Source organism: Sorex araneus, chromosome 1 (assembly GCF_027595985.1).
Source record: "Sorex araneus isolate mSorAra2 chromosome 1, mSorAra2.pri, whole genome shotgun sequence".
Taxonomy (NCBI): Eukaryota; Metazoa; Chordata; class Mammalia; order Eulipotyphla; family Soricidae; genus Sorex; species Sorex araneus.
In genome coordinates this window covers 156,186,934-156,210,041 of record NC_073302.1, presented here as the reverse complement: position 1 = coordinate 156,210,041, position 23,108 = coordinate 156,186,934, and the positions used below count along the sequence as shown (strand labels likewise).

General features: G+C 43.6%; 1 protein-coding gene across 1 annotated transcript; it reads right to left on the bottom strand.

Moving 5' to 3' along the window:
* Positions 1 to 1,738: 1,738 nt before the first annotated feature.
* BHMT (betaine--homocysteine S-methyltransferase) lies at positions 1,739 to 21,923 on the bottom strand. Its single transcript, XM_055123708.1, has 8 exons — positions 21,794 to 21,923; positions 16,596 to 16,728; positions 10,202 to 10,320; positions 8,590 to 8,781; positions 8,097 to 8,244; positions 4,607 to 4,789; positions 3,386 to 3,614; positions 1,739 to 2,495 (listed from the first exon to the last, which is right to left on the bottom strand). The coding sequence occupies exons 1-8, from the start codon at positions 21,824 to 21,826 to the stop codon at positions 2,309 to 2,311; spliced, it is 1,224 nt and encodes a 407-aa protein (XP_054979683.1). The 5' UTR covers positions 21,827 to 21,923; the 3' UTR covers positions 1,739 to 2,308.
* Between the last annotated feature and the right edge of the window lie 1,185 nt (positions 21,924 to 23,108).

Genomic DNA, 23,108 nt, shown 5'->3' with positions numbered 1-23,108 from the left:
TTAACAGAAACTCTTAGGTATTAAGTAAGTGTATTTTAATGATGATTATTTCTGGAAATATTTTTGGTAGATGAGTTAAATCCTCCCCCTCCAAATAAGACATTGGCCACTAGAAGGCACTGTTGATGTAGTTTAATTCAAGAATAACTAATGTATTTCCTTGTGAAATATTTTAAGTCAAATGATTTACGAATGATAAAAGGTTATAATGTGTTTTTTGTGATAATAAATTTCTGAAGAGATGATTTAGTGTGAGAATCTTATACAGTAATGTAACAGTGAGGCCAATAAAATGTCTACCGTCTGAGAAAAATATTAAATATTGAACTTGATTTGAATGTTAACATTAAAAAAAGAGCAGAGTTCATTCTGAATTTTTTTCTTTTTAAATACCACTATCTTGTTATGTATTGATGATAGAGATGGAATTCATAGCTTCATCCACACAAATTCAAGGACTTATCTCTACTTGGGAACTATAGTCTGTCTCCTACCTTCACTATTTTTTTTTGCTTTTTGGGTCACACCCAGCGATGCTCAGGGGTTACTCCTGGCTTTGCACTCAGGAATTACTCCTGGCGGTGCTTGGGGGACCATATGGGATGCCGGGGATTGAACCTGGGTTGGCCTCATGCAAGGCAAACGCCCTACCCGCTGTGCTATCGCTCCAGCCCTTCCTACCTTCACTTTCAAAACTACAGCATAATTTTGAAGCATGCAAAAGGGGTCTTTGTTGTTGTTTTAGTTGTTTTTGGATCACACTTAGCATTGCTCAGAGTTTACTCCTGGCTTTGTGTTTAGGGGTCACTTGTGGTGCCGAGATTGAACCTGGGGTGTGCACATGCAAGACACATAGCATTATCTCTCTGGCCAGAGTGTATTGTTTTAAACAGATGGATAAACTGAGGTATAAAGATTTCATCTAGTACTTAGCAAATTATAGAATAAGAATCAGAAGAAAATACAACCAAGATAGCCTTGGTATTCTTTAGTAGCTGAAGAAAAGAAAAGTTCAAAGGAGCTAAACTAACCCAAGGATGTTTAGAATGTAGGATGAACTCTCTCTTCCAGTATGCTATGAATATTAGCTTATTTACTGTATTTTTTATCTTTTCAGGCAGGAGCTGTTTAATGGGACAGTTGATATGACTAGTTAAAAAAAATTACAGTTCTCAAACTAGGAAAACTGAAGAGAGTTTGAAGTATATATTTCTTCACATATGTATATATATTTTTTTTGGCTGGAGAAGGGGAAATCTGTCAGAGCTCAGGGTTGATTTCTGGCTCTGTGCTCAGGAGTGCCTCCTGGTAGTGTTTGGGGAATCATATGTGGTGCCAGGTCAGCAGGATGTAAGGCTATTGGCTTAACCCCTATGCCAACGTCCCCAGCCTCCTTCCTTTTCAAGCTACCAAAGCTTATTGCTCCTCAGCCTAATAACGGGAAGAATGTAAGTGTATTCCATTTTGATCAGGAGGCACAGGGTCTAGCAGTTCTCTCTACTGACTTATATGTTTCTTCACAGGAGAAACGGGAGCAGAATAGAGATAGCAGCTCTGGAAATTTGAAAGCAGGATTCTGGCCTTTGGAGACTTCTCTCCCAGGTCCCATGTGACTGATTTTCTAAACTAAAAACCTTAAATAATGAAATCCCCATATGTGACATGTACCCTACTGGTGTTTATGAAACTTTGGGCAGAAGCTCACAAATGGGGCAAAAAATCTTTTTGCAGGGTCACAACCATCATGTTTTATTAATATTTCAGAAATCCATTTGCAGGGTCACAAACATCATGTTTTATTAATATATCAGGAATAAAAAAATACCAGGAGAGTGATTTATTTCAGTGGTTGGGAGATTGGACTTTATTTGGTCATTATATAATTTGAGTTTATCACCAAGGATCATGTTCAAAGGAGCTTGAAAGGTGTTTCCCTAGAGAATTTTATCTGTCTGCGGCATTAGGAGTTCACATCTCACCTCCTTACTAGCCTGCAAATGTCTTGCAGTGGGATTAATGTTGAAATTACTTTTCTGTGGGCACAGTGATTTCCTTATCACCTTCTACAGAGTTGAGTGCTGGGTAAAGCGCTTTAAGATTGACTTCTCATTTTGCTTCTAAGTAAATTTTAAAACATACGCCTTAAATTGTCAAGTGCTATTTGTGATTCTATTTCCTTCAGTGGATACCAATTTCATGTGTAGGCTGGCATTAAACCGAGCATTTGCTTCTTAGCCATTTTTTTCCTTGCTTTCTGGAACTGTGGCCCAAACATAGAAGGATCTGCTAGAAGTGGGCGCCGCGGAGGTTACTGCCCAGATTTGAATTTCTGTTTCTCAAAGAGCTGTCTCAGCTGCTGATCGGTTGTGGCTTCTTTCTGCTGCATCAGCTCGGTGGTTCCTTTGGTCACTCCCCAGGCATCCGGCTTTGATAGGGACGGGTTGTATGGCCTGCCTGAGGCTATCCGAAGATGCTGCCAGTATTCTTTCCTGGCCCTGAGTAAACAAACCACACAGTGTCAGACTCTTTCCTGAGTGTCAATATTGTTATGCCATTGAGTTAGAATTCTTCTCGGGAGCCTTCGCTGGACTCTGGAGAGTATGTTAGGAGGCCAATTTAAACAGTGATTCTCAATCTTTTTTTTTTTCCTCTCCTTCTTTATTTATTGGTTTTTTTTCTTTTTGGGTTCCAGGGTTTCTCCTGACTCTACACTTAGGAATTACTCCTGGCATTGCCTGGGATGCCAGGGATAGAACCTGGGTTGGCCGCATGCAAGGCAAATGGCCTACCTGCTGTGCTATCATGATGGCTCTTCTCTTCCTTTTGGGTGACACAGAGCTGAGCTCAGGGCTTACTCCTGGCTCATGGATCACATGTGGTAGTGCTCTGAGGACCATATTTGGTGCTGGGGACTGAACTCGGGTCTGCTGCATGCAAAGTCACCTGCTGTACTCTGGCCCAGTTATATCCTGGATGCTTCCCCCCCCCCCCTTTTTTGATCATACCTGGCAATGCTTAGGGGTTACTCCTAGCTCTGCACTTAGAAATTACTCTTGGTGGTGCTTGGGGACCATATGTGATGCTGGGGATTGAACCCCAGGCTGGCTGTGTGCAAGGCAAATGCCCTACTTGTTGTACTATTGCTCCAGCACCGATCCTGTATTTTTAAAGTTTTCTCCAGAAATGACTGCCTGAGGTTGTCTGGTAAACATTCTAAGTGAAGACTGAAGAAGAATCTTCTTAAAGAGAAGATTTAAGAGGAATAACTGATTTTTTTTAAATCAGCCCTGAGCCAATCAGCTATATTCTTTACAATGACCTTGCTTGGGCATACTCATAATCTAAATGAGTTTTATCTGGAAAATACTGTCTGAAGGGTTCTTACCTGGCTCTAACCCACGGCTTGGTGTGCATGTTCAAACCACTTCCCCAGCTGCCGTGTTTTTCTGAAGCGGGTGGCAAGAAGCCCCTTTCTGGGGCCAGCTCCTCTGCGATGGCCCTGATGTGGTAGGGCTCGAAGCCACAGCACCCGCCGATGAACCGGACCCCCAGGTTGTAGGCGTCTCGGGCGTATTTCTGAATATCCCACCTGGTGGCAACTCTGGGCTCCAGGCCTGGAAAATAAATGATAACAGAATTATCTTTTTTTTTAAATATTCAAAATAAAGTTATTTCATATTGAATATGCCACGTGTAGCTTGCCAGGCTCTGCTGTGCGGGCGAGATACTCTTGGTAGCTTGCTGGGCTCTCTGAGAGGGATGGAGGAATTGAACCTGGGTTGGCTGCATGCAAGGCAAACACCCTACCCGAAGTCTCACAATGGAGACGTTACTAGTGCCCGCTTGAGCAAATCGATGAGCAACAGGATGACAGTGATACAGTGATACAGTGAAAATTATTTCAAGTATATAATTTTCAAAGAAATGAATTAGGGCCCACGAGATTGATCAGCAGTTCATATAAGATCTCCTGAGTCTGCCAGAAGTTTAGAGTAGTTACTCCTGAGCACAGAGTCAGGAATAAGCCCTGAGCACTGCCAGGTGTGGCCTTTGAAAAAGGGTGGGGGGAACTAAAGCCAAATAAATTTGGGAATTTTTAAAATCTAAATTAACTAAATTATTTCATTAATGTAACACAGTTTTAGCCATAGAACTGGAATCATTAAACTCTTCACTCATTTGATTCAGGGGCATCCCTTATTTTATTTTATTTTTGGCAGGGTAGGTGTAGACTGTATCTGGCAGTGCTTAGGGGTCGCCCCTGGCAGTGCTGGAGGACCCTGTGTGATGCAGGACCGAATCAGGGTCTGCCATGTGTAAGATGAGGGCCTGGCCTACTGTACTATGTCTTCAGCCCCCCCCCCCCCCGTACCTTTTCCCCATTAACTGCCTATTGTCTTGATTTTACGTTAAGTCGGAGCTCTTGGTTGGTTGAGGATCCCACCTTTTCTTTCTCCTACTGTCTAATATCAAGGAAGTTGGGGATACAGGCAGAGAGAAGTTGGGGGCAAGAGAGAGGCAGTTACTTTTCCTTATTATGATCAATCGTATCCTGCTCCTGTGGACATTTGTCAGACAGAGACACTGCGCCCATTTCCAGTCTTACCAAATGGGAATTCTGGGAGGTCAATAAAGCCCTGTTTGCCGCAGTCCGGGGTGTGGTAGGCCAGAGGCTGAGCCATCAGGTGGGCTTTCAGGCGGGCAGCCTCCAGGCCTTCCTTCATGAGCTTCACGGTCTGCAAACTGATTTCAGGGTCGAAGTGGCAATTCACACCCACGATGGCGGCTCCTGCAGGAGAGAGTCTGTTAGCTCAGGGGTACACCAGGTGTGAGGAGGCCGAGCTCTCCTCCTCTCTGAATCAGTGGACTGCTTGCTTTTTATTTTTATTTTTACTTATTTATTTATTTTTAAGTCTTTGGAGGTCTGTGCCACACTTGGTACTGCCCAGGGCCCATTCCTGGCTCTGTGCTCGAGTGGTTGTACTGCTGCTCAGAAATCCTGTGGTGCTGGGGAATCAAAGCAGGGGTGGCCCCATGCGAGGCAAGAGCCGTTTCCCTGTACCATCTCTCTAGACAGTCAGGATGTTTTTATTTGGAACTGTGAACGGAGGGTGAAGGCCTTGGCCCCTGCAAGCACGCCTTACCTGTGGGTGAGAATGATTACTAACAGGCAGCCCGTGTTTTCCGTGAAAGGTGCTTAGAAGCATCTGCTATAATTGAAGTGTCATTTATACGCACTTGGTTGTCCATCTTTTTTATTAAAAAAAATCATTATGAGAGAGTTTTTTTTTTTAAACTTCAAATTTTGGTAGTCAATTTTTCAACCCGTGACATTCTATTGCAGCACAGTGATTTTTCAGCACTCCCAGCTGCTAGATTGCACCTGTGGTTACGAGACTATTCATTTGAGGAATAAATCAATGTTCCTTTCCATCAGGTCGATTTATTAATAACTCTAACTTTCTTAGGCACGACAGCAGAATCTAATTTAGGGAAAAAAATTTCTGAAGCATGTTTTCTGGAGGAATTTTGTGACTAGGATTAGTAATTGGAAAACAATCTTCAAAGTCCTTTCACTTTGGCCACTAAAAGTAGTCAAGAGTTGATTCTTCCTTGGACAGACTTCACATTTACATTTCAACACATAACACACTTACATTCCTCATACAACTCTATAGGATTGTTGGGAAGTTTCCCTGTAAGCTTTTATTTGATTTAGTGAGAAGAATACGTTTCAGAACTTTCTTCAGGGTCATTATGCATTATTTTTCTCATTATATCTGGACCAAACTTGATTGATTATGGGAGTCACTGAACTGATTTTGAATGTTTCCTTCTCTGGAAGACTTGTGGAGACAATACAATTTTTTTTTTGTCTTTTTGAGTCACACCTGGTGATGATCAGGGGTTACTCCTGGCTCTGCATTCAGGAATTACTCCTGGCAATGCTCAGGGGATCACATGGGATTCCGGGGATCATACCTGGGTCAGTCCCATGCAAGGCAAACCCCCCCCCCCCCTATATTTCACTTTGGCCCTGACAGTGCAATTCCTTTAGAAGAACTAAAATTCTTTTACTCCATCCTCTCAAAACAAGAGTTCCCAAATAGGATGGATCTTTCTTTTCTTTTTCTTTTTTTTTTTTTTTTTTTTTTTGCTTTTTGGGTCACACCTGGCGATGCACAGGGGTTACTCCTGGCTCTGCACTCAGGAATTACTCCTGGCGGTGCTCAGGGGACCATATGGGATGCTGGGATTCGAACCCGGGTCGGCCGAGTGCAAGGCAAACGCCCTACCCGCTGTGCTATCACTCCAGCCCTGGATCTTTCTTTTCTTCTTTTTATATTGTGGTAAAAAATATATCACAAAATTAGCCACTTGTGTACTGTTTAGTTGGATTTTGTTCGACAATTACTTACTGTGTCTTTCCAGAACTTTTTCTTATCCCAGAGAGAAACTCTGTATTTCTTAAATAGAGACTCTCCATTCCCTTATCCCTGAACTGTTGTACTCTAGTTTTGGTTTCTGTGGATTTGCCCATTCTAGATATTTTGTAGAAATGAAATCATACTATATATATATATATGTTGTGTGTGACTGATGTTATTTTATTTAGTGTAATATTTTCAAGGTTCATCTGTCTGGAGCATGTATCAGAACTTCATTCCTTTTTAAGGCTGAGTTACATTCCTTTAAATGGATGGTCACACTTTATTTATCTATTTCTTTATTTATCCATATCCAGACCCGAGGCAGTTCTGGGATGCAAACTGGGTTAGTTGCATGTTAGACAAGAGACTTAAACCCCTAGATTATCACTACAGTCCCCACCTATTTATTACTTATTGTTAATGATGAACACAAAGTGACTTTTCACGTAACAACAGTTGAATAAAAGTTAGAAATTAGACAAATAGTCAAAATTTCTCTGCTCACAGAGCAAGTCAGAATCCTGCTCTGAACCCAGTTATTATTTGGTTTTAAAGCAAAGCAGCTTTGAAAAAAGTCCACAAGTTTTTTTTTAATTGCAATGAAACCCATTATAAAGAATGAGAGAACAGGAATTACATAAAAAGATAAATTAGGTGGTCAGAATTTCATATCAAAGGATTTTTTGATTTATTATACCTATTACAAAAAAGCAAAGTATACTTGTAATTTATGAGTGTGGAGAAACTTTGGCAAAGAGGCGAACCTGACTCAAAAGTTACTAAGGATTAAAGGCCTCTTCATGAGAAGAGTTTAAAATAAAACTTTTTTCTTAATGCTTTTTTTATCTACTAAAATCTTTCCATTTCCAAAGTTAATCCTCTAGTTGCCTCTTTTGATAGACTCTCTCTCTCTCTTGTTTGTTTTCTGTTGTTTTGAGGGCACACTTGGAGGTGCTCAAGGCTTTCTCCTGGTTCAGTGCTCAGGGATCACTCCTGGTGGGGCTCATGGTTTCATATGTTATACTGAGGACGGAACCTGGGTCAACAATGTGCTAGCCAAGGGCCCTGCCCATTGTACTATCTCTTTGGCCCCTGTATAAATACATATATATATTTCTTAAAAATTTTGTATTAGAGATTCAATATTGATATTATTAATATTTCTCTAGAAGTCAATTAAGACCAGAGGGCTGAAGCACATGCTTTGCATGTAGGAGCCCTGCATTCACTGTCCCCAGTGCCCCACGAAGAGCAGTTTCTAATGTGGAGCTAAGAGCAGACCCCAGCACTGGGGAGTGCACCACAAATACCACCCTTCCCTCCAAAAAGTTAAGTGATGGCTTTCTTACTAATAAATATATAGCTAAGCATTTGTAGATTATTTTCAAACATGAATTAAGCATGGGCCAAGGAGACAGTGCAAAGGGCTGGAGCATGCACTTTGCATGCAGGAGGCCTGGGTTCAATCCCAGGCATGTCGTGATCCCCAGAGCACCCCAGGGAGAAGCCTCTGAGTGGAAGTAGCCCCTGATCACTAGGGTTCAAATGCAAATATGAAAATACTTCGGTGCAGGGGGAGGTGGGGGAACAGGGGAGGGCAAAGCGTAAGTAAATAAACAAACCAATTAAACACGAGTTAATTGCCTTTGCAGAACCCCTCATTACCTGCTTTCACCAGGCGCACGGCACACTCTCCGGGCGACACGCCGTGCAGATCCCCCTCCGGACCGATGCACATGGAGGCGGCCACCGGCTTCCCAGACGCTTTCAGGGCTTCCACTGCCCACACGGCTTCTTCCACATGCTCAAAGTACTGGAAAGAAAGAGCAGCTCAGGGCACTTTTCATTTTGTTTCTCCCTAAATAAGTCATCAATGCAGTCTCAGTTTCTTAATCACTGAACAATCAGCGGATGAGCCTTTTTCAATCTAGCATTTCTGAAAAGAAGAGACGTTTGATTTCTCAGTAGGAATTGCAATCAAGATGTTTGAAGAATATCTAAATTGAATTTAGTAGAAGGTTTAGGTTGGAAAAAGATTCCAAAACTAAACATTGCTCTTCTTGATTGGTGCCTGTATCTGCATAGTCGCCAGGAGAGGCAAATGCAGGGGAGATGCACTAAAGGTATTTGTCTTATTTCTGATCACATCGATGATTACCTCTGCAATCAGGAAGTCCACATTCTTCTTCATAAAGACCTCCAATTGCTGCTGGAAGACTTTCTTCACCTCGGTCTCACTCTTGCAGCTAAGGTATGAAGGTGTCTGACTCACACCTCCTGCCACCAAGGCGTCACCCTCGTCAGCCACTTGCCTGGCAATGTCACAAGCAGCTTCATTGACTTTCTGCCCCTAAATAGGTTCAGATAGGAAACATTCACATTGTCATGTGAAACTGAAACAAAAATTATCATCCAAATGCCCATTATTATCTCAGTTGTCTGTTTCTCAGTTGTGTGTTTCTAAAACTGATTCTGTTCTGAAAAATGAGAGGGAAGAAATATGTCCACCAGTGCCTTACCAACCTAAGTAATTTGCAGACCACCACCACTAAAAATAATGGCAGAAAAAAATATATATAATGGTGATCTCTAGTATACTATATTAAGCCAAAGAGCTGTGAAAGGATAAAAATTTTCTCATAAAAGGATCTGACATCTTCCAAGGTCTTTATTGATTTGGAAAACTAATAAATAATGATAATTACAATGATGTTGATTTGGTTTCATGATTAATGACAATAAAATTCAATGAAAATGATCACAGAACTCACGGCTTTTGTTATGTAGTTTTATTAACAAGTAAATGTATCTCAAGTTAGGTCTTCTTCGTTATCATTATTATACGTTTGGTGAGGGGATTGAAGATACACTATTCATCCCTCTGTGCTCAGATGCTATTCCTGGCTCTGTGCTTGGGAATGATCCCTAGTGGTGCTCAAGATACCATATGTGATGCCAGGAGTTAAATAGGAATTATTCCACATGCAAGGTCAGTGTTTTATCCCCTGAATTCTCTCTCTAGACAAAGGTCTTCTTAATTATTAAAAAGTAACATTTGCCTTTGATGGTTTATTTTTGGGTCATATCAGCGATGCTCAGGGGATACTCATGGCTCTGCACTCAGGAATTACTCCTGGCTCTGCATGCTGGGATGTCAGGGATTGAATCCAGGTCAGCCATGTGCAAGGCAAATACCCAACCCGTTGTACTATTGCTTCAACCTCCAAACTGACATTTGTTCTAAAAAAGCTCAAACAAACAAGACCCCTACAAACAAATCCTCAGTACCACAGGCCACATAGACTTGTACAACTTTACAGCTCTTTCTCTATTTAGAAGAGGAAGAAAAGCTGCCTTGGTGGAAGGGAAATGGTCTGCCCCAGACCATGCAGCTGAATGTAGGAGAGGGGAATGAGCTCCTGGCTTACGACAGCTGAGCCTCTGCCCCACCTTTTCCTTTCACTGTGCCACACAAAGCAACAATAAGTCCACAAGGCTGTGAGAGACTGTTGGGTAGTCAACTGCTTGGGCCTGGGAAACCCATTCATTACTAAACACCTTGAATTTGATCTGCTTCCCAAAAGGCTTTCCTGTACCCTCCGGAAACTCCAGCTAAAACCTGAGTTGTTACTCACATCTACATCACTTCTGTACAAAACTCTGACGGGACCCTTCGTGCTTCTCTCTGTGAACTTTGGTGATGATAAATACTCTGCCCTGCTAAGAACTCCACGCACAACTTTACTCACAGACTTTTTTTTTTTACTCACAGATATTTTTTCTGCAACATAGTTCCCTCTGTTCTCCAGCTTGTCTTCACTGGCATAAAAAGTGAAGGTCTGCATGACATTGGCTCCAGCTCGGAGGAACTCACGATGAAGCTGGCGAACTGGGAGAGTTGAGAGTAGAAAGGTTATCTACCCATTGATTAGTCAAGGATGAACACATATGAATAGCTCTGCTTAATTTTAGTTTGCTCGGCATTCAGGCAATCGGGGGGGGGGGGCAAAGAGAAGAACATCTGGGGTCTTTTGCTGGGAAAGAGATACTCTTTTTATCAGGGATAGTAGGGTGAAGAACAGAAGGAGGTTCCAAAGAATCATTTCAGTATTTTTGCCAGGCAGTGAGAAGGGGGAAGCTCATTCCATTTAGAAGGACCAGCGGAACAGAGGGAAAGAGAGTTGGGGAGCTGGCTTAGCATGTGGGGATTACCAGGAGTCTGAGTGACTAGAATTGGGGTGTAGTGGTGAAGGTGAGAAGAGGGAGGTGTAAAGTGGGGCTGGCAGAGAGAATACAACTGAAGTAGCCCATCACCCCACAGTAGCAGGGAAGCATCAACAGTTTGTAAGCAGCTGAGTGCTGTGGCTAGCTCAGTATTTTTGGAAAGTCGGGTTCAGAGCAATAAGGAAATCAATGAAGTCTTCACTGGTTGGAGGAAATCAGGTTCCCCCTATAGTTACATGCTTCGAATTGAAGACATATTCTTTGCTGTACGGCTGTACTCCTAAACCCTGCATGAACATTACTCTAAAAGCTAAGTGAGGGGCAGGAGTGATAGCTCAGCGGGTAGGGCGTCTGCCTTGCAAGCTGCCGACCCGGGTTCGATTCCCAGCATCCCATATGGTCCCCTGAGCTCAGCCAGGGGTAATTCCTGAGTGCAGAGGCAGGAGTGACCCCTGTGCACCCCCGGGTGTGACCCAAAAAGCAAAAAAAAAAAAGCTAAGTGAGAAATTGTGGATGTTGGGATGGAGTCCACAGGCACTCTAATTTAATTGGCTTAAGTGGGAGACATAGGCATTGTTGTTCTTTTTAATTTTGGGGGCCACACCTGGTGGTCATCAGGGGCTACTCCTAGTTTAGTGCTCCTGACCACTTCCCAGTGGTGGTTAGGGGAACTTGTGGCTTTGGGGACTGAACTTTATCCTTCCTAAAACGCATGTAGTCAACCTGTTGAGTTATGTCTCTGGCCCTGTGGATTTTTTGTTTTGTTCTTAGGGGCCACACTTTGTAGAACCTAGAAGCTTCTCCCACTGTATGCTTGACGGCTGGTCCTGGTGTTAATCAGGGGACCATGCAGTGCCAAGGACTTAGACCAGGCCTCCTGCATGCAAAACATATGTTCAGCCCTTCACACCTGCCATCTCTTTGCCCCACCCACCATTGCTATTTTTAAGTTTCTCTATCATTTTCTTATTTTCAGCCTTGTTGAGAACCTCCATTCTAAGGGAGAAGAAAAATAAATCCACCCATTTTATTTATTGTTTTGGGGGCTATACCTGGCAGCGCTTTGGGTTTATTCTTGGCATTAAGCTCAGCATTCACTCCTGAGCACAGAGCCAGGAGTAAGCCCTGATGGTACTCAGGGGACCATATGGGGTGCGGGGATCAAAGCAGAGTCAGCCCATGCAAGACAAGTGCCTTACTCATTGTGCTATCTCTCTGGTCCCTGAAAAATGCTCATTTTAGAAAGTAAAAATGGGACTTAGATGGTGTCTGCTTTTATCAGGGGACTTAATGGGGCAAAATAAGTAATCCTAAGCTAGGGTTTCTGAGCAGAAAGGAATAAATAGTCCTATAAGTTAAAAAAAAATTAGAGGCCCATAGCCTCCTAGGTTTGAGAAGAGCAATATCAATAAATGAGAAAATCAAGACCCTGGGATTCTTGAGCTTTCCCAGGGCTCAGAGTAACAGAGAAAGAGGCTGGCCCAGGCCTAATGGAGTGCCCAGAACACAGGAAATAGAGTTTCGTGTGTGTCCTGTTGTTGTTGTCTTTTTAGAAAACGTCCATTTCTTAGGACTCAGTGCCAGGGTGGAAGCAGGGGCTTGTACATTAAAGTGTTAGCTCCAGTCCTTTGAGTCATTTCCATAGACCAGTTTCATGCTTCTATTTTACTTAAAAACATTTGTTTTTGGTTTTGGGGCCACAACTGGTGGTACTCAGGGCTTACTTTTGGCTCTGTGCTCAAGGATCACTCCTGGCAATGTTCAGGGGACCCATCTGAAGTGTCAGGGATTGCATGTAGGTTAGCTACAAGAAAGGTAAGTGCCCTGCCTACTTTACTATCTCTCCAGTCCAGCTTCTATTTTATTTTAAAAATTATTTATTTTCAGTTCTGTAGATTATGGACCCTACCCAGCACTGCCAGTGGGGTGGGGGGAGGATGGTGGGGGACTATTCTTGGCTCTGCTTAGAGGACCATATGCAGTGTCAGGGATCAAACTTGGGCCTGGGTAAAGACTGACCTTACCTGTTTAGCTAGATCTGCTGTCGAGACTTGTGTTTTTAAATGAACAACAACATCTTTTTTTTAAAAAAGGCAAGGAAAGATTTGCAGTTTAGAAAAAAATAATTTTCTAAACTTGAAGACAAATCTTTAAAAAATCATGGAGGAGCTGGAGCAATTGTACAGCGATTAGGGCATTTGCCTTGCACGTGGCAGACCCGGGTTCAATTCCCAGCATCCCGTATGGTACCCTGAACACCACCAGAAGTAATTCCTGAGTGCAGAGCCAGGAGAAACCCCTGTGCATTGCTGGATGTGACCCAAAACGCAAAAAAAAAAAAGTTATGGAACTGTAGTTTTCAAAACAAAAACATATCTAAATGAAATGGTGTCCAACCTGTGTTAATTGGTGACAGTTAGAGCCAGTTGGAAATACCTTCTCTGGGGTCCCTGCTGTCTGTCAGGGAAGGGCAGAGCTGCTGGGTCTCTACCAGGTTCCTGAGTGCCAGGGGGAAATGACTTATAATCAGAAAGTTGGTCCTTTGTTGGATTTTCAGAGACTGTAACCACCTTAGAATGGCATGAAAATGAATTGTCTACATACACACTTCATAGATCAGAGCATTATTACTTTTTCTTGCATTTTCCCAGAGGACTATGATCCAAAAAAGTTGAAGACAACTCCTCGCTCTAAATAGAGCTGACTTTTAAAAGGCCCTGCTGTACAGAGGGGGACCCAATTTGGTGAATCTTGCCAGGGGCCAATCATTGTACCTTCAGGTTCCCCAAGCTGCTGCTGGCTCGAGGTCATTGCCAAATGCATGTTGGTTCCACTGTGTGTCAGCATCACAATGCCCCGCATCAGATTTGACAGGAGCATTAGTCTGGCAGCGCCTAGCTCTCCTTTATATGTGTGTTTTCTCTTCTCTTCTGTCTCATGCTCCTAGGGTTCTAATTCTCCACTAAGAGAGTGGGGCAGGCTCCTACTATACTGACAGAAGCTATTCTAATTACATTTATCTTATGACTTAAAAAACTCTTAATGATACTACTTTTAACAGCATAGAAGCCAAATGTTACAACTTATCAAAATTATTCTTGTTTATATATATGCGTATATATTTATTGTTTTGTTTGTTTGTTTGTGTTTTGGGGGCCACACTCAACAGTACTCAGGTCTTAACTCCTGTCTCAGCATTCAGGGATTGCTCCTAGTGGGGTAAATACCCTACCCGCTGTACTGTCTCTCAAATGCAATACTCATATATTCACTGTGAAAGAAAAGCAGCTTCCAGTGTTCTTCGGGCTCCACCATGGATCAGGGTGACCTGGAGGGCAGACTTGTGTAGAGCTGGAGCTGCTGATGGGCTTGGAATTCTGATGTCCTAGTGATTTCCTTGCCTTTAACGGAGTTGCTCACAGACCTTTGGATTTTTATAGACCTTTGAATTTCTTTTTTTGAAAAAATAGATTTTAGGGGCTGGAGCGATAGCACAGCGGGTAGGGCGTTTGCCTTGCACGCGGCCGACCCGGGTTCGAATCCCAGCATCCCATATGGTCCCCTGAGCGCCGCCAGGGGTGATTCCTGAGTGCATGAGCCAGGAGTGACCCCTGTGCATCACCGGGTGTGACCCAAAAAGCAAAAAAAAATAGATTTTAGGGGAGGACATAAGATTGCTTATAATTTCTTATTTCAAATTTTCAACGAGAATTCTTTTTTTTTTTTTTGCTTTTTGGGTCATACCCAGGGATGAACAGGAGTTAACTCCTGGCTCTGCACTCAGGAATAACTCCTGGTGGTGCCCGGGGGACCATGTGGGATGTTGGGAATTGAACCCGGGTTGGCCGTGTGCAAGGCAAACGCCCTCCCCGCTGTGCTATCACTCCAGCCCTAAGAGAATTTCTATCTTTGCCCTGTTATATATACACAGAGCATAGTGAGTCAGTACCCTGTAAATTTCCTTGCGCCACACAAGTCTTTGGAATTCCACAGTGAACGGTAAAAGGTCAGTGAAATTTTGTGGTTTTCTTCAGTGGGATAATAAATTTATAGAAAATCATTTGAGGGTTAAAAGTGACCTAACCTAAACATGAAGATATTTATAACTGTGTCCCAGTTACTGCTGGTCACCATATATTTTTATGCATAAAAGCGTTAGCACAGGGATATGGGAGAGCTTTAGACCCTGAGGTGTTACATAAAACACAGCATATGTACTGTATTAACTTTCTAAAATTCCCCCAAATGCTGGATTCCAAGACACATTTGGCCCCAACTAGCTTGGGATAAGAGATTGTGGATGTGGGACTGGAGAGATAATACAGTGGGTAAGGCATTTGCCTTGCACACAGCCAACCTGGTTCCAATCCCTGGCTCCCATATGGTCCCCTGAGCATCATCAGGAGGAATTCCTGAGTGCAGAGACGAGGTAACACCTGAGCAGTGCTGGGGGAAAACCCCAAACAAAAACAAAACGTGAGACATTGTAGACTGTAGCAGAAGTTTTTTTTTTTCCCTCACAGTTTCCATCACTGAAACATCAGTCTAGGAACAAGTCCTACAAAAATTCTTTGCAATCCAGAGAGCTAGTCAGCAGACGGGCTTGTGTCTTATATGCAGGAGGCCTAGCTCTATGCCCGGTATCACCTATGGCTACCAAGCACTTCCAGGAATGACAGAGCAGAGTCAGAACTAACCCTGAGCACCAAGTGTGGCCCAACCCTTTCCCTCCCACCATCTCCTGACCTCAAAGGTGATTTAAACAATATTTTATTCCGGGCTGGAGAAATAATACAGGAGTTAAGGCATTTGCCTTGCATCCTGTTACCCCAGTTTATTCTTTGGACCCACCAATGATCCTCTGAGCATGTAGGCAGGATTAGCTCCTGAACACTCAAATAACAAATATTTCATTCTGAATTTAATGCATCATGTGAGCCTTATGAAATAAGCCATAGAAATATTCCTCACTCTAGGATGAGAAAGAATGAATAACAATCATTCCACTGTGTTCCTTAAAGCCCTTTAGGCCACGTTTCTCAATGTGGGGTTGACCTTGAAATCACTTGGAAACAATGAATAATATGTCGATTCCCGGACTCCCTCTGTCACTGTCACTGTCCATCCTCTTGCTTATCGATTTGCTCAAGCAGGCACCAGTAACGTCTCCATTGTTAGACTTGTTGTTACTGTTTTTGGCATATCGAATACTCCACGGGTAGCTTGCCAGGCTCTGCCATGTGGGCAGGGTACTCTCATTAGCTTGTCTGGCTCTCCAAGAGGGGCGGAGGAATCGAACCCGGGTCAGCTGTGTGCAAGGCAAATGCCCTACCTGCTGTGCTTATGCTCCAGCCCAGGAACCCAAATATGAATTTAACTGGGTGTAGAATTAGCCAATATGCAGGAAGTCTTCTATGTAGGCAGCAATGGCACATTGAGTGGCAAGGAGGGAAGGCTAGAGGGGACGGAAAGAATGGCCAGGGACAAAGGACGCACAGTCTTATGGAGTTGAGGCAGGGGAGCACTAGATGCAGAGTGAGTAGAAGAGACAGTAGGTTACCAGGACTGAGAGCTCAGAGGTAACAGCTCTGCTGATGGCAAGTCTGAGGAGTGGGTAGCTGGAGGTGCAGGGCAGGGCAAGTTTCCTAGAGATGAAGACACTAACAGGAAGAACTTTGAATTAACTGAAATGGAGGGTTGAGGAAGGGTGGGCAGAGAAAGGCAGGCTGTTGATCTAGCCAGGCTCCCCCAGAATGTGGGGCAGGGACCAAGAGGCAGACACAGGAGACAGCAAGGAGGCCCAGTGACTCTGCTAGTTATAGATTCCAAGTTACAGGTTCGAAGAGGGCCAGGGAGAGATGTGTCTGCTCATGGCAGAATCTGCCCTCTGCATGGCCTAGTTCTCCTTCCAGAGCATGCGGACCCCAGCTTTGCACCCACCTGCTTCGGGGTGTTCCACAGATGCTTCCGGAGTCCAGGGTCCTGCTTTCACATAGCCCCTCTTCTCCAGGGCAAAGACAAACCCTCCATCTCCAATCACAACCTCTCCTGCGTTTAAGCGTTCCAGGATGCCCTAAAGTTACAAAGGAGGGAAGAAAAGGAAGTTAGTTGAACTTGAAAAATATTTCAGAGCAGGGACGACAGCACCATGGATACCACCAACCTTGTTTCAATCCCCAAGCACCATATAGGGTCTCCTGAGCCCATAGGAGTGATCCCTGAGCACAGAGCTGGGAGCTCAGATCCCTGAGCACTGACAGGTGTTCCCCCCCTCCCCGGTAAAAAAGATCAAAATGAAACAAAGTATGGCTTCATTAGACTCTCAAAATACATAAACATATGTGTATATATGTCATACATACAAATATATAATTCTATATATCTTTTTATTTGAGGAGTTTCCAGGCAGGCCAGTGGGTCCCTCCAGGTGAAACTCCACTGCTGTACATATATACCTGCCAGTTTAGTGCTCAGGCCTGCTCAGGCCCAGCAATGCCAGGCACCACCAGAACTACATCAGACAGTGCTCAGGAGACCATGCAGTGTCGGGACTGAACATGCAAGGCATGTACTCCAGTCCTATGCGCTCTCTCCCTGCCCTTCCAAGTGTATTTTTGTGACAGTCTCCAAGACAAGCAACCAGACTGGTCACACAGTGAAAATCCATGTACACATAAGCAGGGGTGGGCCATGCTGACAGAAGTTTATCAAAGAGACTTTGAGGAATATTGTGGGGAGATGGGGCATTTGCAGAGACATGAGCCTGTCTTCTTGGTCAGTGGAAAGGAGAGGATTACAGTCGCAGGAGTTCAGGTGGCCAATAACGCTGTTCAGGCACTGTGAACACTGACTAGTCACAGCCAACATGATAAAGATGGACGGGAGACAAGTACTACCCCAAAGATGGTAGCCTCACTTGAGGATTTCTATCTTTGGTGTCAAATTCAGTTTTCACAACAACAAGTATGTTATGATCTGCATAGGCATATTCTGTTCTCTATAAATGTAAACTGAAAAGAAAGGAATGGAGAAGAGACAAGTAAACAAAATATCTGCAAACTGATTCCGAGTCCAATCTTTATACCAACACTACTTATAGTCTTGTGCAGTAATTATATTGGTGATCATCTTCAAGAGATTGTCTAAATTTATGAAATACATATGCATACCTCTGTTCCCTACAGTGCTACTCACTATAGCCAAGATCTGGAAACAACCCAATAGGCAAACAACAGAGCAGTGGATAAAGAACAGTGGGGCAGGAGTGATAGGACAGCGGGTAGGGCATTTGCCTTGCACACAGCTGACCTGGGTTTAATCCCAAGCTCCCATATGGTCCCCTGAGCACCAACCAGGATTAATGCCTGAGTACAGAGTCAGGAGTAACACCTGACCCAAAAAAGGATAAAGGAAAAAACAAAAGAAAATTAAAAAAGAAACAGTGGTATATACACACACAAAGGAATACTACTCAGTTATGGGGAGAAAACAAGTCTTTTTTGCTATAACTTGGATGAAACTAGAGTATTTCAAGTGAAGTGAAGTCTGAAGGAGAAAGACAAATATTATATAGTGCACTCATATATGAAATATAAAGAAACAGAGCAAGGAAATAGACTACGGCCAATATAAGCAAACTCAGACTTGGCCAAAAAAACTGAGTTTACCAAGTAGGATGGAGTGGACAAGAAGGAACCTAGGGACACTAGCACCTTAGTGATGAGTGCAATACAACAACATTGTAATCCTAGAGCATAACTTTAAACCACGTTGTAAACCACATTAAGGAAATGCTTGAATTTCACACTTCAAGATAGCTTTGTGAAATCAGAAAGTAATTTTATAGTTTTTTTCTTTTTTGCTTAGAGAATTATAGCAATTTAAAAAAGTATCTTCCATTCAATTTGGGTCACACTCTCTGATTCTACAAATGAAGAATTAAGGCCCAGAGTTAGAGTGCTTTGTGTGAGGGAATGCAGGGTCTTCGTTTTCTTTTTTTCTTTTTGGGTCATACCCAGAGATTCACAGGGGTCACTCCTGGCTTTGCACTCAGGAATTACTCCTGGCAGTGCTTGGGGGACCATATAGGATGCTGGGAATCAAACCTGGGTCAGCCGCATGCAATGCAAACACCCTACCCGCTGTACTATTTCTCTAGCCCCTGTCGGATCTTATTATTCTTTTATTTTACATGGCACTCAGAGTTGATCTTAAGTAGGGTTGGAGGGTGATGGGGAAGCCTTGACAAGACCATGTAAAGACCTAATTTGAAATACATTTAATAACTGTGCTCAATTTATCACCAACAATGGTTGACCAAACAGACACTGATTGTGATTACAAAGGGTTACAGGAATCATCAGTGTGAGAGGACATTCAGAGAGGATTTTTATCTGAAATCCTTGACACCTTCTTGGAACCTCCCTTATAAATCCTCTTCCCTTCCACTAATGCTTCTTAAGCCTTTGGTCATCTGATGTGTAGAGAAATAAAACACCTGGCATTTAAAATTAATTTTTGTTTGTTTTAGAGGCTATACCTGATGTGCTGGGGTGAGGGAGGGTATAAGGGGCTGGGGATTGAACTAGGAGCCTCACCATGATACATGATACATGATATATGGTACATGATATATGATACATGATATATGATACAAAATCTCTACCAACAAAGCATGGCTTGGGACCAACTAGAGACTTCTTTATTTAGAGCTTGAGAAGTGGAGAATTGTGCCTTATGTTCTTGGATGTCCTGTATGGTTAGAAAATTTTCCACATCACAAGACCTTAAGGTAATAAACAGCTACAAAAATATACAATTGATGACATGTGCTTATGAAATCCAAATATCTATATAATGCTATTTAAATGTACAACTTTGTTCATTATTACTCAATCAGAATGATTCATTATTAAGGCAGTTACATTAAAACGTGAACAAGCCCAGTAAATGAGTTGACTTGCTGTTGTCATCAGATGAACTAATTCATATTTTATTCAGTCAACAACCCTCATTTAACTTTTGTGAATGTTTTTAAATAATCACCACATTTTCATGTACTTTAATTCTCAGCTCAGTTAAGAATCTGCTATTTGGTAGCAGAGTGACTAGAAGTAATTAAGCCCATTAATGTGCTTTACAATTATATCTGGGAAAATACTCAGATTCTACTGAAGTTTTTAGTAATCTGACTTCAGACTTTTCTATTCCTTAACTTTTTCTGTTCCCAAGCTCTTTACTTCTCTTTTTAAAAAGTGGAATGTGCTATACAAAAATGCATGAGTTATTTTTTGTTTGAAAAATCGTATTTGTCACAACAAGAAACTTAAAAAATTCAAAATGTAGCACACACTGTTCTAGGACTTTTCCTAGTTGTTTAAAATGAGCTTGTGTTCCTTCATAGCATTCTAATTTTGATTATTACTATTGTTGTCTCTGGACCACACACACAGAGGTAAGGGGTACCATATATGGTGCTGCACTGGAACCTGGGTCAGCCTATGTAAGGCAAGCACCTTCACCCCTGAACTCTCTGGCCCAACATTCTAGTTTTATACTGAAAAGTACAGACACAGGATAACCCATGTTTCAATGGTGACATTCACACGGAAATAAAGCTGCCAAGAAACTTATCCCCCTCCCCATTCTATGTCTATGTATTGCTAAGTGTTTCATTTCTGCTTTTAAGTCAGACAACGGATTAGAATCCATGATTTTGCTAATAAGGTAAACCAGAAAGAGAGCTTATGTCTCTAGAAATCATCTTTTCCTGTTCCCTGGAAGGATCATTAGAAGATTTAAGGACTGGTAAAAACTTTCATTCTTTCAGTTGTTAATAGCCTATAATTGTTGGCTATCTCAATATCATACTCAAGCCATCAGCAAGCATCAATGCGTTTGCTTCATTAAAAAAAATTAAGGATACGTTTTTCCATTTGAACAGGTCGATTTGGACTGGAGCCATAGCACATCAGGTAGGGCATTTGCCTTGCACACGGCTGACGCGGGTTGGATTGCTCTGTCCTTTTTGGAGAGCCCAGCGAGCTACCTAGAGTATCCTGCCGTCATGACAGAGCCTGGCAAGTTACCCGTGGCGTATTCGATATGCCAAACCAGTAACAACAAGTCTCACGATGGAGACGTTACTGGTGCCCGTTCTAGCAAAATTGATGAACAAGGGTATGGCAGTGCTACAGTGCTATAGGTCTATTTAAATATGGGGGTCATCGCTTTAGAAACTTGGCAAGTTCGTTTTTACATGGAGGATGAGAGCTGGATCTACCCTTTCAGCTAAGGGGGCACATGGTGATCTGACTCCCTGGCCTCCTGCCTCTCCCTGGGAAAAAATTTAGTCCTCCTGGCTTGGGACTGGTCCCTCCTCCTCCCTTGTCCTTATCTCCAACCACCCCGTCACAATCAGCCCATCTATCCATCGCTCAAACTAGCCAAGGACCCACAGGGTGGCCCGAAAGGAGAGGTGCGCTAGCTCACAGGTGCCGGAGCATCATCATTCTTTTACACCTTTCGTCTGTCCCCGGTACCTTGTGGTCAGTCACTCTGCCCGTTATTTCCTTACGTGATTTCTATCAACGCCCACGTGGTGAGTTTTCAGTGATCGCTGAAACCAAGCCGTGTCTGAAACTTACCATCGCCCAACCAACGCCTGGGCCCGGGGGTCTCCAGCGGGGCGAGCACACCGGCACAACGCGAACCCATGAGGAGACACCGGGAGCGTCGCGCGGGTTTGGGGAGAAACGGTCCGGCCGGTTCTGCGCAACGCCGCCCCCTGCAGGCCGTGGGGCTCCTTGCGCGCAGAGCGCGCGCGTGGTGCGCACATTCTTGGGGGCGCTTGGGAGCGCGCGAGACACTCTCGGGGCCCACCGCCCGAGGGAGGAAAACCGCGTTCTCGCCACTCTCAGTGACTTAGAAGCGCGCGCCCTCAACTTGGAACCCTCATAGATCTAGGGTGCTCTCTGGGAATGGATAAGGTTGGGGGCTCAGAGGCGCCGGGGGTCCTGCAACAGAAATTCCGGGGGCACCGTCTGGCTACAGCCGAGCTCCAAGGTCTCTCTGCTCTCCCCAGAGGCTGGGAGATGGGGCCGGGGTAGAAAACGTCCTCGGGATCCCCTCACACTCACCTTCTTGGCCTTCTTGCCCCCCACGGGTGCCATCTTCGGGGTGCGGCGGCGGGTACTTAGCGCGGGCGCGGACTGGCGAGGCGAGCCTTCCTCCTCCCTGCGAAGCCCGAGCTGGCCCAGCCGCCGGGCCTCGGCGCTTTATACCCGCCTCTGGGCGCGGGGTGGGTTTCCCCAGCCTCTGCACGGTCCAACGCGGGCCCCGGGCGCCGAACACGCCCACCAACCTTTCGCTGGGCTCTTCCGAGGACCGGATCGTTGGGAACCTGCCATTCAAAGGTGATGACCGAGAGTGTTCTCCCAAATGGGTGAAATCATCCAAAAGTAAAACAAGGAGGGGTTAGGAGGGGGAACTGGTCGTCACTTGATTTCAAGCATTTCATCTGCGCAACGTCCTTCTTTGCCCCTGGTGGACTGGTTTGGTTCTTGCCTGGGACCAAGCACCATGAACAGACTTGCATCGCTGGACGAGTTCCCTAAAATTTCCTTTCGGTGCCTAAATATTTGTCAATGATAAGGGTCAACGATAAGCTTATTGAGCGAGGAGGCAATATGAACTTCAGACTTCAGAAGTAGTTATCCCTTGTGACATATGTCAATGAAAACAAGCATTTCCAGAAGCTGGCACTAACCCCAAATAAGTGGGTATGCTCAAAGATCTTTCTGCCATTATGACTTGCAACACCTAACACAGTAGACTCTGTTTAGGAGAGTTTTACAATATTTAACAAACTCGGAATTTTAACTTTTTTATATGAGGCTTAAAAGGTAGTAGCTTCAAAAAAGTAGCTTCAAAATTTAGCCCGATATCTTTAAAAAAACAGGCATTAAAAGAACAGGAAGAGGTTTGCCTTATATATTGCTGACCTGGGTTCTATGTCCACCCCCCATCCCATATTGTCCCCCAAGTCCACCAGGAGTGAGCTCTGAATACAGCCAGGTGTGGCCCAGAAAAAACAAACAAAAAAGTACTGGGAGGAAATAATTAGAAATGTTAACAGTACTCATCTGCTGATGGTGGAACTGTAGTTTTGCTTTTAGACACTACTGTCTAGTGTCTTTTTCTAAAAAAAAAGTATTTTAGTAAGAAAACACCTCGATTTTAAAATAATGAAAGCATTGCTTTAGGACTGCACATCATGTGAAAAAGCCTAGAGACCAAGGGAACATTTTAAAGCCATAGTCATATCATTCCCCCCTCCAAAGTCCACAGGAAATTGTGCATGTGGAACAATAACCTCCATTTCCACATAAGCAAAGAAGGAATTTACTCTGACAAGTGATGAGTTCATATAAATTCACGTAAGAAAGTGACGTG